Consider the following 19683-nt stretch of genomic DNA (forward strand, 5'->3'; position numbering starts at 1 on the left):
ATTATTACAATATGTATAAAATTTTTGGATATTGCTTGTTTTATAATAATCTGTGGAAAAATCTAATATTTTAATAAAATTATTTGTAATTATTTTTATAATAATTATCTGTAATTATGTTCATTCTATAAAATGTGATTAGCATGATTGGATTTATCGAAACAATTTTTCTTTATACTATTATTGTTCTTTAGCTCTAAAAGAAAAAGAACGGTTGCTCCTACACATATATTCTGGCCGGCAGTTTTCACGTTTTAAACTATAGCCAACTTGTCTAAGATATTTATTTATTTGGGGTTTATTATTTTAGTAGAATCGCTATTGTTTATAAAATTTATTTTTTTTGAAATTGATATTATACCCCCTGGGTTGGTCTAGCGGCGAACGCGCGTCTTCACAAATCAGCTGATTTCGAAGCCGCGAGTTTTCCAACATTCAAATCCTAGTAAAGGCAGTTACTTTAACACAGATTTGAATATTAGAAAAACGGTATAAAAAATACCGTTGATACGGTATCCAGATTTACTGTTATCTGGATACCGTTATCAACGCTAACCAGATAACGGTACCGTTATCTGGTTAACGGTACCCTTATCGATACTGTTATCGGTGTCTGTACCGGTATCTGTACCGTGGATAACGATGTTCTTTGGTGGTTGGGTTTCAATTACCCACACATCTCAGAAATGGTCGACCTAAAACTGTACTAGACTACACTTCATTTACACTCATACGTATCATTCTCTGAAGTAATCCCTGACTGTGATTCCTGTTAGCAAAACTGTATAAAAAGAAATTGAAATCAAGTTATATACAGAGTGTATAACAAAGTTCAACCAGGATTTTTGTAACATATTCCACATGTGAAATTAATGGAAAAAGTTCAAATAAACATACACCCTTAAATGCTTCGTTTGTGAGTAACGGCTAATGACAGATTTCACTCAAGATTTCAGCAACCTCGGTGAAAGAGGTCATTCTGACATTTTTTCGGCATTAATTAGGGGGCAGAATTAGTGATTGCTATGGATTTTTACCTTAAAAATTGAATACAATACCTACCAAAACTGTATCTACAGTAGTTTTTAAGTAATCTGTGATGAAAATCAATGAATTACAGTAAAAAACCCGTTTTTATGTTTGATGTACAATAACTTTGTTAAATGGGTAATAAACACCTAAAACCTTTAAATAAAACTTGTAGAGAATTTAATTCTGAACAAAATTGTGAAAGATAAATCGAACAAAACAAAAAAAGTTTAGAAAAATTAAAATTTTATTTTAATTTTTTTTAAATTTAAACAGTACAGTAGATTTTACCTACCAGTTTATTAAAATATTAAATAAAACCCAGCACCTTCAAAACATTTCTTGGCTTGCTTCTGTACTGTTCTTGTAGCTCTTTATAGTTCTTCAGGGCTATCCTTAAGTATGTCAGCAGCATCCATAATGCGAACAATTAATTCCTCACGAGAATGTATTTTTGTTTTTTGTACAATATTTTTCACCCATCCCCAGACGCAAAAAGATCTATAAAAGGTTTTAGATCAGGTGATCTTGGTGGCCAGGAATATGAACCTCCATGACCGCTCCATTTCTTAGGGAAATGATGGATACATTATGCATTAGGTTTATTTATTTTTGTAACACAGGTATTTAAATGCCTATTTATATATTTTTGCAGATTTCATCAAATGTGGGATCATCATGATTTATCTGTTAAGTTGTTCCCTATCACAGTTGTAAACTTCATCAAATTATGATTATTTTTGTTACCTTCATCAGTCTGTAAATATCAAAGATCTTAATGATTAACTAAAACGCTGTTTACAAGCGTTTACAATATAAAAACCATTTACAAAATAACTAACTTAAGAAGATGCATTAATTTAAGAATACTGTGTAAATTCGAGTGAGTCATAATACAGTAATATTATTAATATTTGAAAATATTGATTCTTTCGAATACTGTTTTTGATATATTGAAAATTACTTGACCTAACATAATTGTATACAACAACATTAGGAAATTATTTAAACATAAAATTATTGGTAAATAATTATTAAAATTAATACAGAAAGTCAGTGTTTCTAGTAAAAAGAAAAAATATCTTAATTTATATTTTGTTTCATTATTAAATGTATTATAATGTTATAAATCCTTATTTGGAAATATTGTGGAGAAATCTTTCATTAAGATTATAATACTTAGTTTTATATTATATAAAATTAATCTTTCTTTCTCCATTGAAAGTAATATTGTTAATTATTATTGCAGGAACAATACTTTTTTATATTTATTTGGTTAATTTCTTTCTGATTTTATTGTGTGTTAAATTTATATTAAGAAATACTTTATTACTGAAAAACTATTATTAACTTATTTACTTTTATTAATTTTTATACTATTTATTTATGTAATTACATTAATTTTTATTTCTTTTACAAAAGAAACTAAAAATATTTAAAGTGTTAATTACAAATATTATGAAGAAAAACTTTCATGTTGCCCAACAAATAATATGTTAAGGTAATGAAACTTAATTTCTTGTATAACAAAACAAGGGTTTGTTCTTATTTATATTTATCATCATGAATGTGTAAACTCCTTCTTGACAAGAATATGTTAAAAAAAAGACAGTTTTCTTTAACTGATGTCATTTCAGAATGCAATATAATTGGAAGAACTTATAATTATTTCTGATTGTAACGTTTATTTTTTTGTAAAGGCGAATGTTTTAAAATATTACCATGGTTTCCCTTGGTTGTAAGGCAAATGCCAGAACAGTTCATTTTGCTTGTATGATTTATGCTTAAATTTTTTTGTGTTCATATTATAATTTAATCAGAATATCAAACAATATTTGTTTAATTACAAATTTGTTTGAAAATATTTAATAATAATAATAATGAACATGTTATAAAAACGTACAGGTAATTATTTAAGTCTATTTATTTATCTTCACCTTGTACACCTTTATTTATTTTTATTTATCATCTTTCTATTTCAGTAGGTACTCAAATAAAATATAATATAGTGCAAATATTTAAAACTTATCTTCATTGCAAACTACATCTAAAAGTAAATGGAGGGGAGGGGGCAGAGCTTTACTCATTTCAACACTGTTGTGAGAACACCAAACAAACAAATTTGTTTGACATTGCCATTGCACTTACAGTACAACCGCATGAAAGATTAATGACCGAATTGTTTTAATAAAATTTTTTTTTGTCTTCAATCGTTTGATTGGTTTGATTATCTATCTAATAAGATTATTTATCTAGTGCCAGTCGTTTCACTTCGGTATACCCCCTACATCCTGCATCCCTAATAATTTGTTTTACATATTCCAAATGTTGCCTGCCTGCTCAATGTTTCCCTTCTACCTGTCCCTCCAATATTAAAGCGACTGTTCTAGAATGTTTAATATGTGGCCTAAAAGTCTGTCTATTCTTTTAACTATATTTTTCCAAATGCTTCTTTCTTCATCAATTTGCCACAACTTCTCTTCATTTGTCGCTTCCGTCTATCCATCCATCTGATTTTTAACATTCTCCTATAGTACTGCATTTCAAAAGTTTCTAAACTTTTCTTTTCTGATCATCCAAGTTCACTTCCAAATAAGGCTACGCTCCAAACACATTCTTTGAAAATGTCTTCCTGATGTTTAAATTAAGTTTTGATGTAAACAGATTAATTTACTGGCTGAAAGCTCATTTTGCCAGTGCTATTTTGCATTTTATATTACTCGTGCTTCGTCCATATTTAGTAATTCTATTTCACAAATAACAAACTTCTTCTATCTCCATGATCTTTTCTCTTCCTATTTTTATATTCAGCGGTCCATCTACTTTAATTCTACTAAATTTCATTTCTTTCGTTTTTTCTTGTTTATTTTCTTGCGTATGACTTCATCCATGTCATTCTTTGTTTCTTCTAAATCTTTTTTTACTGTCTGTTAGAGTTACTATATCATCAGTAAATCGTAGCATCTTTATCTTTTCACCTTGTACTGTTACTCCAGATCTAAATTGTTCTGTTAGTTCTATGTAAACATTAAAAAGTAACGGGGATTGGGAACATCCTTGTCGGACTCCCTTTTTTATTACGGCTTCTTTCTTACGTTCTTCAATTATTACTGTTGTTTAATGCCTATAAATGTTAGCAATTTTTCTTCTATCTCTGTACTTGAACCTTAATTTTTTTTAAATGCTGAACATTTTATTCCAGTTTACGTTATTGAATGTTTTTTCTATGTCTATAAATACAAAGTATGTTCGTTTGTTTTTCCTTAATCTTCCTTTTACTATTAATCTGAGCCCTAAAATTGCTTCTCTTATGCCTATACTTTTCTTGAAACCAAAATCTGTCTTCTCCTAACACTTCTTCCACTCTTCTCTCAATTCTTCTGTACAGAATTCTATTTAAACTTTTTTATGCACAAGTAGTTAAGCTAATTGTTCTGTATTCTTAACATTTATCTGCTCCTGCTTTCACTGGTATCATGATAACAAAGTCTGATTGAAGTCTGATGTAATTTCCTCTTTTTCGTAAATATTACACACCAATTTGTATAACCTATCTATTGCTTTCTCACCTGCACTGTGCAGTAATTCTGGAGGTATCCCGTCTATCCATTCAAATCTTTTAATGCTCTATTAAATTCAGATCTCAGTAGTGTTTCTCTCCTTTCATACTCAACTTCCTCTTCTTCGTCTAAACACCATTTTCTTATTCATTTCCTCCGTATAACTCTTCTATATATTTCACTCTATTGACCTTTCCTTTCATATTATAAATCAGTACACCATCTTTGTTTAACACATCAGATTTTAATTATGTACCCCAAACTTTCCTTAACTTTCCTGTATGCTCTGTCTATTTTACCAATGATCATTTCTCTTTCTAAATCTGAACACTTTTTTTTAATCCACTCGACTAAATTTTTGGTCAGATGATTTTAGAATAATTAACTCAGCTTCAAATAAAGGGCAGGCAGCAGTAGGTTTCGTAATGAAGAATAAGATAGGAACAGAGTAGAGTACTTCAAAATGTATTTTGAAATACATTAATTAAGTATTTCTTAACTGTCGATAGTTCATTTTACTTTTTTCATCACTAGCATTCTTATATTTTCTACGTTCATCCATCACCTGCAATATATCCTCGGACATCAAAGGTGTTCTACCAGTTCTTTTTGTTCCGCCTAAGTTTGCTTTTGCTGATTTTAGTATTTCCTTCTTAGCATTCTCCCATTCTTCTTCTGCATTTTCTACCTTATCTTTTTTACTCAAACCTCTTGCGACGTCCTCCTCAAATATGTTGTTTACCTTTTCTTCCTCAAACTTCTCTAAATTCCACAGATTCATCTGACACCTTTTCTTCAGGTTTTTATATCCCAATCTATATTTATTTATCAGTAAATTATGGTCCCTATCAATGTCTGCTCCAGGGTAAGTTTTCCAGTTGACGAGATGATTTCTAAAACATTGCTTAACCATGTATAATCTATCTGATACCTTGCAGTATCACCTGTTTTTTTCCATGTATATATTCTTTTATTTTGATTTTTAAACTGTGTGCAATTACTAAATTATACTTCATGCAAAACTTTGCCCCCTCTTTCATTCCTTTTGCCCAGCCCATATTCACCCATAATATCCTTCCTTGCTTTTTCCAGTGCTTGCATTCCAGTCTCCAAGTATTATTAAATTTTCATCCCCTTTTATGTGCTTAATTGCTTCATCAATTTCTTTGTATAAACTCTCTACATCATCATCATCATGATGAGCACTTGTAGGCATATAGATGTTAACAATCGTTGTCAGCCTAGGTTTTTTATTTTATCCTTATTACAATGATTCTGTCACTATGCATTTTGAAGTACTCTACTCTGTTCCTATCTTATTCTTCATTATGAAACCTACTGCTGCCTGCCCTTTATTTGAAGCTGAGTTAATTATTCTAAAATCATCTGCCCAAAAGCAGTTTTCCTCTTCCCAACGAACCTCACTAATTCCTACTACATCTACATCTAATCTATCCGTTTCCCTCTGTAAATTTCCTGATCTACCTACCCTTTTTTAGATTTCTAACATTTCATGCTCTGACTCGTAGAATGTTATTTTTTAATTTTCTGGTGACCCCTTCCTTAGTAGTCCCCAACCAGAGATATGAACGGGGGACTAGTTTATCTCTGGAATATTTTACCAAGCAAGGCACTTTCATCTTTGTTATGAAAATGCAGACTTACATTTTTTTGGAAAAGCAGCTGTAGTTTTCTATTGCTTTCAACTGCGCAGTACTCTGAAGATTGAGTGATGACAATATGGCCGTTTATGTCCTCTTTACCTACGCCCTTAACAACTACTGAAAGAGCTGCTGCCCTCTTTCAGGAATCATTCCTTAGTCTGGCTCTCAACAGATGCCTCTACGATATGGTTGCACCTTTGGTCCAGCTATTCTGTATCGCTGAGCACTCAAGCCCCCTCACCACCGGCAAGGTCTCGTGATTTGTAGAGGGATATAAGTTAAAATAACTTTTACTAAAATTGTTACTGATAATTACCAATTTTCTAATCATTTATCAATAATTACTCTAACAAATATAATGAGTAAACCAGGTTCATATAGATTATACCTGTAGTTCAACCTTTACAGGCCCTAATGTGTTTTATTCTGTAATATTAAAAAAAATTGATTGGGGATAATAAATGTATTTAAACCAAACCCAAAAGACAGAAATATCTGCATTTTGTAAGCTATTTTAATTAAAATGAAAATATTTACAAAGATCAATTTAATGCAAGTGAATTTATAATGTACATGTTTATGTCACCAAAAGCATTCTGTATAAATTACGTTTTAAAATATATACAACATTAATACTTATAAAAATCAATGTAAACTTTATCATGATTTGTGAAGATTTATATGAATTTATATCGATGTGTGAAGGTCATTATACTAGTTTTATTAAAAGAGGAAAATATATATATTGTGAATGATATGATTCAACAAAAAAAGTTGGCCAAGAAATTTCTCAAACATGGTACTACAGATATTCTAAATAAATAAACAATTAATGAAACCCATCTTACCAGCACGTTGAAATCAATGCATGATCTTTCGGCTTACTTGAAAGCCATCATCAGGAGATAAAATTATTTAATTAAAATTAAAAATTTAAAAGCTCACATGTAAAAGTAATGACTGTATGGTCTTACCAGTATAGCGAAGGAATACTGATGTAGAGAACATGGAATACAGGAATAATCCACCAGAGTACATGTATCTTCCTTCAGTATAGTGGTAGGACCACACAGTTATGACTGTTTTAGATTTTAACTGTGATCTTTTAAATATTTTAAACTTTAATAAAATAATATTATCTCCTGATGATGGTTTTCAAGTAAGCTGAAAGATCTAGTTCATATCAACAAAATTTCTGTAATGTAGATAAAATTGTTTTTAACAAAATGATACTGATATCAAAAAAAGATTAAGAGACTACATTTCTTTTATAGCATTAATAATACATAACTCATTGCTATGAATCGAATAGAATCGATTCGTAATTGAGAAAGATTTGGTTTCCCGTCGCCTATCCATTTCATTGTTAAGAATCGTAGAAAGAATCTGTTTCTCCTGCAAACCGATTCTCGATTCTTTCGTTCAGTATAAAGAGTCGAATCGAAGGAACGACTCGTTCACGATTCTTCCCATTACTAGATAGCAGTCGATCGTCAATTCAAATGATCGAAATTTTCAGGTTAATTTTCTAGTATTGTAAATAATGTGAGGGAGAGCCATTACCCTAGATGAAAAAAATCAATTACTGTAAATAATATTGTTTCAGCGTTGTGTATGATTTTTGTCTTTAAATATCATTTTTTGTAATGTATATAGTTTATAAAATGATTTATAAATAACATGTGATTTTTCAAGTATCCTAATTTATGTTGACCGGTAATTCTTATTTAACGGCTACTAATAATGTCACGAGCAATTTTTAGACTTAGTTTAAAAAAAATTACTGGTTTTTTAAACGTTTGTGATGGATTACATAGAAAAGTAATTTTTAATAATAGGACGTGCTTTCATACATTCAATAAGAATTTCTCTTCTAAGATAGATGATGAAAAACTATCGGCTCCTAACCGTTTTGAAAGAACTGAAGACAAATCAAAAGAAACTTATTTAGAATTATTGAATCATTTCAGGGTTAGGGAGACCCTTAAAAGAGGACATGTGGAATTTATATATGCTGCCATGAAATATATGAAAGAATTCGGTGTTGAGAAAGATTATGCCTAAAGGAAAATTTGTTGCCCAAAATATTCTTCAAGTTGAATTCATGCATTATCCTAAGCAGCAACAGTGTATATTAGTAGATCTTTTAGAGCAGATGGAATACAATAGTAAGTATTTGCTTATTATAATAATGTGTTTTATATTCTTTGTAATGTTTTATTATTTGTTCTCGTGGAATTTGTACAATTCTACAAATCCTAATGTTTCAAAAATAAAATCTAATAGAATTATTAATAAGTTTTAAATTACGAATGGGTTTAGCAATGTTTTCTGTATTTCAGTTTAAACCTGCCCTGACAGTCTTATTTTTGGAAAATATTTTATTGATCTCTATTTAATACCTTGCCTATCTGTCATTGCTAAGATTCATGCTGGTATCTTAGGCAAAATTTATGGCAAATGCAATGCTTTTGTCACATCAAATTCAATAATTTGAAAGTGTGTTTTATTCCTCAAATAGATTGTTAACATATTATCAGTCATTGTTGTAGTGTACATTATTCACTTTTTCGTTTTTTTTAAATAACACTTTTTATGATTGTTTCCATTTTGAATTTTATTTAATAAAAAAATGTTAATTGAAATATAGTAGATTCAGTTCATTCTGAGCAAGACTGCAAAAATAGAATATAGATTTATGTGTTATGCAGCAGTTTTATTTTGACTTTAATAAGGGAATATTTAATTAAACAAAATAAAAAAATATCATTTGATGACATCACTTGAAGTTAAAGGAATACAATGAAAGGTAAGTTTGACAGATGGTACAGAAAAAGTTATATGTATGTTATCAAGGTAGTTGTAAATTTTATATCCTGTCTGTGAATGTAGTGATTTAAAACTTATAACCTCTATGTCTACAGCCTCTCAATGTATTATGACATGTTCTTTTAATTTAGTAAAAACTGGGTAAAATTTGCATATTGATGAAAGAGTCCTTCTAAATTACTAATGACTGATCCTTAGCACAATAATGTATACCATCAAAATCATTATCAAGAAAGTATGTCGTTTATTACAATTCACGGGAAGTGTATTGCAGACTTGAAAAAGCTGGATTCTAATCATATTACACTTTTTCTGTTTCTGTTTAGCCTCCAAAACCACCATAAGGTATTATTTCAGACGATGGATGATTGAGAGTGATATGTATGAATGTAAATAAAGTGTAGTCTTGTACAGTCTCAGGTAGACCATTCCCGAAATATGTGGTTAATTGAAACCCAACCACCAAAGAACACTGGTATCCACAATTTAGTATTCAAATCCATATAAAAGTAACTGCCTTTACTAGGATTTGAACTTAGAACTCCCAACTTTGAAATCAGCTGATTTATGATAAGTTCACATTAGACCAACCCAGTGGTTTAATCATATTAAACTTAGATAAAATAACTATGTCGATTCAGCCAGAGTATGATGCTCGTACACAAAACATGGAAAAAGTTGTGGGTAGTTTAAAGTGCTATAATATACTGCACAGCAGTACAGTTAGGCACCATTTCGATTTTCATTTAGCAGAGTTCCCTTGTTACAGCATATACCACAGATTATGCTTTCATAGAGATCTCTGACTGTCATCAGTCGACTAATAACATACTTAAATATCACAAATCAAGTTTGTTAATTATATAACTAATATGAGTATAACTGTAAGTAATTGTCCAATACAATTAGGGGGGAAATTGTACACTCCTTTGTTATGGATAAGTACAAAAAAAAGGTTTTTCAGTAATTATTTAAATACAATGAGTTTTTTTATCTACTTGGCAAAATCATTCTTTTAGCAAAATTGTTTGAGTTGTCAAGTATGGTGTGAATGACTGAATCTTGTTGAAATGACTGTTACAGCTTACCAATATGTGATTCATTTAACATTATATGTGCTAATGATGCATTATTGCAAAACTGGGAACGCTACTTAAAGTGTTGCTAAATAAGTACTTCTTATTTTTAAATTAATAATTTACTCATTTTATTAATGCTGTATCCAATAAATTACAAAGTTGCGGATATTCATATAAAAAGTAAAATTTGAAATATTATTGCCATGTTTATAATATTTTTATATGGAGTTTTTTCTAAATTTCACATTCGGTTTCAATTTTTATTATCTTAATTAATGCTGTAAAGAAATTTAATATTGAATCTTAATTAGGGCAGGAAACTACATAATATACAATTGGCTAAATACAAAAAATATATAAAAAAATGTAAAGTGCAAAGAAGACAATAAATTCCCTTGGAGCACTTATTTAGTGAGTCAAATTGGTATTGCTTTTAACACGTTTTTCATGATTTTTGAGAGGTTGTTACATTTTTATTAGTATAATACACAAGAAACCTTTTTACTTGCCATAAACACATACAAAAACACTGTAGGTTGTGCAAATTTGAGATCTTTATCACCAGCCCAATCAGAGTTATTGGATGCCAAAATTTGAATTTAAAAAAAAAAAATTAGTTCTCAAAAATTCTTAAAAAAAGGGGGTAAGTATATCCCATTAAAATTATTTATGTTAGAACTACTAACATATACCTACATATAAAAAAATCTTTCAAACTGTGCATGCCATCCCTGTCTATTGAAAAGAATTACCAAAAGTGAAATTTCACAGTTTTTCATGTTCAAATTTATTAGTAATTTTCTATCTCTCTTCAGTTTACCTATCTAAGATTGATGGACCAATCTTTTACGTTGAGAAAATATGAATAAATTGCTTTTTGTTTCATCCTTCCAGGAACAATAGTTTTTTTAGTTATGATTTTTTCCATAAACCCTTACAATCAGAAAAATAGGTGTGCGCATTTAGCAAAAATGGCCGCCACAGATAAACTGCTTAAAAAAATAGTTTTAATGTCCTGAGATATGTAGGAAACAATTGGGTAAGTTTCAATTTTTTTTTGAATTGGTCAAGCAACCACCCTTGGGTCACTTCAAATAGATTGACCCAGTTGCGTTATCCATTCACTGTTCAGAGCAATAGAACAAAACTTTAAAATTAACCTGATAGAAACAGAATAGTTATATAAAGATCTAATTAAAACATGCAAATTTTACTCTTAGTGGATAAAAGCCATGGCCACACCTGTACAATCTGAAATGCATATTAAATTTGAAAAAAATAACAATGAATTAAATGAACTAACACATCATAGATCAAGTATAATATTGTTGTCTGTTTCAAGATGGACATCATTATTCACATGCCACTTAATAACAGCACTTATAAAGGAGTTGCATAATGGTGCTTAGAGAACCTTCTAGTAGTAGTATAATTCTGTATATTAAGAAAGTAAGTTGTTTCTTAAATTTTTTCAAAGAATTTGTAGGGTTATTTTCAGAGATATAGGCTATATTTAATTTATAAACTCAAGAACTTAATTAGCCAATCTCCATGACGGAGTGATAGGATCTTCGCTTTTCATCCTGAGATCCGGGATTCAAATCCTGTCAGGCATGATATTTTTCATACGATACAAAATTCCATTTCCATATTCCATGTAAAAACTTCTAAGTTTCTGTGTTATTTCATCAAACAATAATCATAACCACTATTGGTGGAGAAATTATATTTACTGGAGTTTGATCTTAATAAAATAAGAACTATTCAGCTTTGTATCAAAACAAGTCTCATCACTGTTTAAATAATTTTGTTCATTGTTTAATGGTGTCAAATAGTAACTTTTACTATTTAAAGTATGTTATGTGGTGAAAATGAAAATACTCTATTTTCTGAGTGGCTGTATCTTGACTTGACTTTGATTGCTTGCCATTAAAAACGTACTGCACATATAACCATGAAATTTTTAATAAATACTTTTTAAATAAAGTAAAAATAAATTTTTAGTTTATCATACGTTAAAGATATCAGATCTAAATCTTAAACAGTTTTAGAGTTGTTATTCAATTTGTAAAATCATTTTATGTTCATTCCTTTTTAACACTGGAATAGGTTCATTGTCTTCATTATTATTTTAAATTCGTTTATATGATATTTTATAAAAGTTATCACTAACTTGAATTTTTTTTAGAGATTTCTATGTATTGAGAAATAGATGTATTAATGAATTACTAAAAATTGTGCTGAGAAGTCAGTTCTTTCCCTCAGTTGTCTTCTTTCCAAACTTATTCTGTTACAAGTTTCAGATAATAGTAGTTGTCGACTTGGTTTTCTTATTGTATTTCCGTTTCTTTTTTAGTGATTCATTTATTTATATATTCTACTTTTCCTGGTTTTGAGAATCTGATTGGAAATGCTTCAAAAATAAAAGAAAAAAGTAGCACTTAAATTAATTATCATCTGGGCATAGTATGCATTCCTTTAGGTAATATACATTCATCCCACATATAATCCCTTAGGAAATCAGAATATTCAGAATGGGATCAGCCTGTAACAGATCACATATTTTGGCATTGATGTACGCAAATATGTGCTGTAAGAAATTGCTTTTCCTTGATTTATTAAAGAACTACTTGAGAAAAGGTGCAGGTCTCCTTAAAAGAAGTTATTCCTTGCCCATTCTTTAATTTATATGATTTGTGAAATGATTGTTTAACAAAATTATCAAGATAACTAGATGCTAGCATATTGTTATACAAAATTATTTTCTTCAAGTCTGTGACATTACAATAACCTATTGCTATTGTAACAATCTATAACAATAGCTCAGGCTATTCCTAAGGTTATTTCATTAACTGAATTTCAGCAACCAAATTGTAACAGTAATATGGGCTTTGTGTCAATCGATAGCGAGTGAGGCCCATATTAACAGTAGTGTATTAACACTGAAAGAGAATATGTGCAGTATATGGGAGTTTTTGTTAGAGTTTGAGTTATTAAAACTACTTTTAGAAGTAAACTGCTGGTCATCAATATGTGTATTTATTAATATTTATTAAAGCACTCTGCAACAGGTTATGGGCCCAGATATGTAACTGTGAACAAAGGTACAGAGGTCATGAAAATTTTGTTTAGTTGTGACCATGTGGGTAAATATGGAATCACAGCAGTTTTTATGAAGTTAAATGAAAATAACTGGAATATTTGGAAATTCCAGATGAGAGTAGTATTGATAGCTAAAGATCTTTTTGTTATTACCAATGGAGATATACAGAAACCAGATGTTTTGAAAGCTGCAGAATTGAAAAAGTATGAAATTTATAATGTACGTGCACAGGAAGTGTTATTAATGTGCGTGGAATCCAGGCCTTAGTCGCACATTTTAATGTGCAAGACTGCAAATGAAATTTGGACTAAACAGAAAACAATATATGAGCATCAATTAAGTATGAATATTCATTTATTACAGCTACAATTTTTTAATTTGAAGTCTGAAAATGGTGTTATGGACTTTCTATCAAAAATTTAAAATTTAACTGTTTCTCTTAAGCAATAAGGAAGAAATACCTGAAATCTGATCTTTTTGTAATCTGGTTATTACAAAAATAATTTTATCTTTGATCATTTTTTTTGCTTGGAAATCAGTGGGTGAAAATCAGCAAACTCTAAATAATTTAACAACTAGATTATTGATTGAAGAAGAGCATTTGAAATCTAGTGAAGATACTGTGGTGTTGTAAATAAATAACTGTTAAACATGTAAATAAATTTAGTCTCAAAAGTTTTTCTTGTAGAAAGGTTGGACATAAAAAGAATCGGTGTAAAAATTATTCAGGTTTTATGAAAACTAAATATATTGTGTAAAAGATTGTTAGTTTCGTCAAAAGAAATTGTCAGAGGCAAATAAACAAAATGTAAATGATTCAAATGAAAGATTGGCCTTAATTTAAGTTTCTTAGGTGAATTTGGATACAGAATAGTATCTTGATAGTAGTGCATGATCTAAAGATGTTTAGAAAGTACAAATATGTAAAGCTTAATTAATGAACTGAAACAAGTAAGAATAGGTGATGGTTCAGTAATCAATGCAGTTGGTTGTGGTTCTGTTTTTATTAAATGGTCAATAGACAAGTGATAATGAATATGAAAATTGTGCCTGATTTAAGGATGAAACTTTTCTCTTAGGGCAAGGCTCTGGATAATGGTTTTTATTTGAAGTCATACGCCTGTTAAGCACACTTAATTTACAAGAAAACAAATTAAGTTTGTGCGTTGGCTAGACGCTCAAATAAACCTTTTTGCAGAACAACCAGAATTTTGTAGAGTAACGTGTTGTATGGTTAATGGTGGCATAGTGAACTCAAATAAAAAATCTTTAATTAATCTGGTGGCATGAAAGTTTGGTACATCAAAATTTTAATCATGTGAAAAGTCTTTTTAAATCAGAGTGCTATTACGTGTGAAGATAAAAATGAAACCTTCTTCTGTGAAGCCTGTGTGCAGGGAAAACAACATCATAAGTCATTAAAAGGAAGTAATTCACAATCAACTGAAGTTGGAAACATAATCCATGCTGATGTCTGTGGTCCTGTGGAAGTTGACTCAAGGTGGTTCTTGTTATATATTTTTATTGAAAAATGACTATTTGCATTATAGACAGGTGTATTTTTTAAAACACAAGCGTGAAGTTTGTGGTAAGCTTGAACTTTTTGTGAAACTATGTGAAAAACAAACGGTTCAAAAAATTAAAGTCTTAAGAACAGATAATGGAAAAGCGTTTGTTAATCACTATGTGAAAAAACCTCTGAATTGGCAAGGAAGATAACATCAAATTACTCTTTCTTATAATCCCAAGCAGAATGGTCGTGCTGAACAAGAAATGCATACAATCATTGAAGCAGCTACAGTTAACAGTAAAACACCTTATGAATTATGAAATAATAAGCAAAGTTTTGATTTTAAAATAATAAACCGCTGTTTGATACAGAAGTGTGGGTGCGTATACCAAAGAGAAGAAAAAGAAGCTTGATCTTGAAAATAAAAAGGAAATGCTTGTAGGTTAGGGTGAAAGAACAAAGGACTGAGAGTTAATTTTCCAGTTATGAAAGCAGTAATGTTAAAAAGTAGTGTTGTGTTTGTTCTCTGTAAACCGAATAAGTTCTTTTATGTTTTTTGATTGTAATGTCAACATGAAGAAAGAAGAACCTACATCTGAAGTTGAATACATTGTAAACATTATTAAGGATGTGACTGCAGATGAAAGTTTAAAAAGAAGTTCCCTGAACATGAACATACATAACCCTACTGATAGAAACAGCTTCATCCTAGGGATCAGCTGCAGCTTCCAGTTAAATATAATGATTATGAGACTGTCTTTGTTAGTGTGTTGAATATTGAAGAACCAACATCTATGAAGAAGCTAAAAAATCAGTGGTTTTTGCTAAGCAGTGGCAGGACGCTATGGAAGTTTAGTTGAAATCATTAGTTGAAAATGATTCATGGGATGTTATTGATAAACCAGAAATACAGTTAGATTAATGTTACCTGTTAGTGTAAATTTTGAATGGCCTGTTACGGAACTGAATATCTGTAGTGCTTTTTTACATGGCGAACTGAAAGAAAATGTATTTATGTGTTTACTTGAGATTTGCAGTTTAACAAATGAAAAAGTGTGCAAACTTAAGAAAGCAATTTATGTTTAAAAACTTCTTCCAAATGCTGGTATGATAGATTTCACGATCTCAAAATTTTGTAAGTTAAATATTGATTATTGTTTGTATTTCAGGTTAATATTTGAGAAATTAATGTACTAATTTATGAATTAACTATCATGGGCTGAAATAAGCAAGAAATTAATTTTTTTAAAAATGAACTGATGAGTAAGTTAACTAGAGTAAGTTTAAAATGAAAGATATGGTTCAAATTTCTTATTATTTATGTATCGCTATAGAACAAAATTTAAAAGATGAGGTGTGATAACTTTGAATCAAAATAATTATTTAGGAAGTGTACTAAAACGTTTCAGTATGTTTGACTGTAAAACTGTTTCTACTGCATCGGATTATAATTTTGATTATAATTATTTGATGAGAGAAAAACTGGAAAATACAGAAATAAAAAATAAGTGTCAAAAATTAATAGGTTGTATTATGAATGCTATGTTAGGTAGCAGACCATATCTGTGTGCAAGTATTAGTATTCGAAGCGGATACCAATGTTGTGCTAGTAATAATTAATTAATATGTGTTATGATGTTGCATGAAAGAAACTCTTCATTTGAAATTAGTATATAGTAAATGTTCTACTACTGATATTATCAAAGGTTCTGTAGATGCTGACCGGGGTGGTTACACCATTGACAGAAAATCCACCAGTGGACATTGTTTTAAACTGTCTTAGTGTTCAAAAAACCAGTATGTTTTATGTTATTCTGTCTTCCACTGAGGCAGAGTATCTAGCCCTCAATCAATGTGTCGGCGAGTTTCAATGTGCTTGTTGGTTTCAAAATATTTTAATAGAATTAGATGTAGATGTACTTTTATTTGATAACAGTTTGTCAGCTTTATAAATTAGTAAATATCGTGAACGATTAAAGCACATTGACATTAAGAATCATTTTATTTAAGAGAAAATGAAACAATGTATAATAAAAGTATGTTATGTACAATTGGATATTGCTGAAGTTACCATGAAGTGGCTGATGCACTCACCAAGGCTCTTGGTAAAGAGTCATTTGTAAGGTTAAGAAAACTAATGTTAAATGGAAAGTAAGAACTATGTTTATTTTTATTTTTTATTGACATTCTTAAAATTTGCTATGTTTTGGTCTTTATTATGTATTATAATTACTTTTATAATTACTGCTGGTTGTCGGTGTGTGTATTTTATTTATTTAAAGCACTCTGCAACAGTCACAATCAGAATAGTACATCAGTACTATTGATGTAGACTAGTACAGTACATTGATGTATATAATGTTTTGATTTATGGTGTATCCTTGTTTATCCAAATCCTGTTAATCCATACATTTGAATTTCCTGGATCGATTCAGTGTTGAGATATTTGAAATATGTACATTTATATATTTATAAATAACTTCAGAACACTTAGACTTCTTTTGTAATTTAGGTCTGATTTAAAAAAAAATTATTTTAGTATTATGCAATACACTTTGGTAGAAGAACTTAATTTACCATTTTTTTTTAAATGGGAAATATTTAGATTATTTATATTTACTTACTAGTAAATTAATAAAGCCTATATGTGATGGCCATTAGTTAAATGTATTTGTTTATGTGTAATGCAAACTATTGTAATTGGCTGCAGCTTATTGATCTCATTCATCTCTTGTTTGAAAAAAGTATAAACGATGTAGTGACTGTTATAAGCCTGTTCTCTATTTTGTAGGTATATTTTTCAAAATTGAACTTATTTTAAGTAAAGTTTGCATTTACTATTAATACCTACATAAAAAAGACCGATCCCAATATGCTGTATGATACTTCTAAATCATCTGGACTTTTATTTGTCTAGTCCTTTCTGATCCTTATAACAGTCTTATACAAATTATTATAACAAAAAAGTTTGATCCCAAGAGGTTGTATGGTATTTCTGAATCATCGACTTTTATTTGTCCAGTCCTTTTTGATCCATATAACAGTGTCATAAAACTTATTTATTATAACAAAACAGTTTTTTATTTGTTATCAAGTAACACTATATATAAGCAGTTTATTTAAATTAGAGTATAGATGCTCTGGACCTTTCAAATAAAAGCATGAGATTGTTCTACTTAGCCATAGAGGTTAGTTGAATAGTAATCATTCTGCTTAGTTACTTTAAATCTTGTGTTTACGTTTTTTTATATTCAAAGTGTGCATATCTTTATCTTAGTAGTCCACTATTTTTGTTTTTCATGTTGCATTATGATGAACAGTCTTTAATCATTCTTTTTTACTGTACTTTTCTGATTTCAGGTGTTATACCCGATCCGGAAACTGGAGAAATATTGATAAATATATTTGGTGAAAGAGGCTATCCTGTTAGAAAATTTATGGGAATGTTATACTGGATGCCAAAATTTAAAAATATTTTACCGTGGCCTTTACCACAAGAAGTTCCTAAGGAACCATTTGACTTAGCTATGTTAGCAATTAAAAGGATTACCGGTGTGGATCGTGCTAGTAAAATATCTGTTCATTCAGTAGGTACTTTGCTTCTGCAAATTCAGCTTGTTTGTGTATTATATTGTGTGCCATTTATCAAATTTCATTACTTCTCATCTGTTCTGTTAGTTTTTTAATCGTTTGAAATTAACATTTCTTTATTGAGAAATACTAGTTTGGCAGTTATAATCATTATGCGGGAATGAATATATATTTGGAAGGATTACTAGATATGAATCCCACAAGCAGGAAAAGCCAGGAAATATAAACTTAGGAAAGTGAGGAGAAATTGCAAAAAATTTTAGAGAATTGCATTTTTGTTACAGAATTAAAATTAATGTTATTAATAAAATATTTTTTAAGTAATGGCAAAATGTATATACTTTCCTGGCATCAGGAAGTGACAACCCTGTCCAGCATATTGCAACTACATCCATCAAGCGGCCATTAACATGTCCTTTTCTTATGTACATTCCGTAATTATTCTTTTATATTAAAGGAGGAATATTTCAAATTGTAGTTCATTTTTTCACTGGTGAAATTTTAACAAAAAGGTTATCGTTGAAAAATTTAAAGTTTCTAATGAAACAAGATACGGAATTCTCAGCCTTCACTGAAATTTTTTTTCATTTACCAGTGGCGGTTCAACTTGGCAGACTAAAACTTTGATCAACAGTTATGAGAATAGTGGTTGTGATGCATCTGTATGTTCTTTGCGGATCTTCTGATCAGAATAACAGCATTTCAGCAGCAAATGATATATTTGAATCCTCAATTTCATATATACAAAATGGCAACACAATTATTTATTTTTATTTTAAAGACAATGTTTCTAAGGCAGAGATTATGTGGGTTCTCAATGTTGTACAAAATAAGTTATCCTTAAGTTCATGTGAAGATGTTGGTTCAATTTTTTAAATTGTGTTTCCTGATAATTGTATAGAATCAAAATTCCAGCTTAGAGCTACTAAATGCTCTTATCACCTTGTACCATATTTTGAAGGCATTCTGGAAATATGCTAGAATAATAATGACAAAATATTTTTCAAGTAAATGTTAATAATGTTTGTTTTCTGAATAAAATAAGGTGTTCTGTTCTAGTTTTTTTATCTGTATTACTTTCAGTCACAGTAATTTTAGTTTTACTTCGAGTTGTGATCATACATAATATTCAATTTTTGTTAAATGAAAATCTCTGTTTTGTTAAAAATTTTATGTAAATCAAGTTATTTAATATTGTTTTTTGTTTATTTTGCAAAATAATGTGAGCTTTTTTTTGTGAAAAGTTTTTAGCAGTCTTAGATCCAAGCCAATTGTTTTTAAATGTCTATTGTAAAAAATCATTAAAAGATGAGTGTAA

At 29.5% G+C, this 19683-nt stretch overlaps 2 protein-coding genes across 2 annotated transcripts in view; both read left to right on the top strand.

Moving 5' to 3' along the window:
- The first annotated feature begins 8309 nt into the window (after positions 1–8309).
- Positions 8310–18460, top strand: LOC142323503 (evolutionarily conserved signaling intermediate in Toll pathway, mitochondrial-like). The gene is made up of 2 exons (XM_075363241.1): positions 8310–8421; positions 18135–18460. The coding sequence occupies exons 1-2, from the start codon at positions 8310–8312 to the stop codon at positions 18458–18460; spliced, it is 438 nt and encodes a 145-aa protein (XP_075219356.1).
- The window catches only part of LOC142323044 (glycine dehydrogenase (decarboxylating), mitochondrial-like), a 43435-nt gene continuing 41977 nt past the window's right edge, over positions 18226–19683 (top strand). Inside the window, exon 1 of the mRNA XM_075362137.1 lies at positions 18226–18361. The gene's annotated coding sequence lies outside the window, so the exon portion shown is untranslated. The remainder of the gene's footprint in view (positions 18362–19683) is intronic.

Source organism: Lycorma delicatula, chromosome 4, assembly GCF_047948215.1.
Source record: "Lycorma delicatula isolate Av1 chromosome 4, ASM4794821v1, whole genome shotgun sequence".
NCBI classification, from domain to species: Eukaryota; Metazoa; Arthropoda; class Insecta; order Hemiptera; family Fulgoridae; genus Lycorma; species Lycorma delicatula.

Coding starts and splice junctions, on each gene's coding strand:
- LOC142323503 (XM_075363241.1), top strand. CDS start 8,310: ATGCCTAAAGGAAAATTTGTTGCCCAAAATATTCTTCAAGTTGAATTC. Junction 8,422..18,134: donor AGAGCAGATGGAATACAATA/GTAAGTATTTGC, acceptor TTCTGATTTCAG/GTGTTATACCCGATCCGGAA.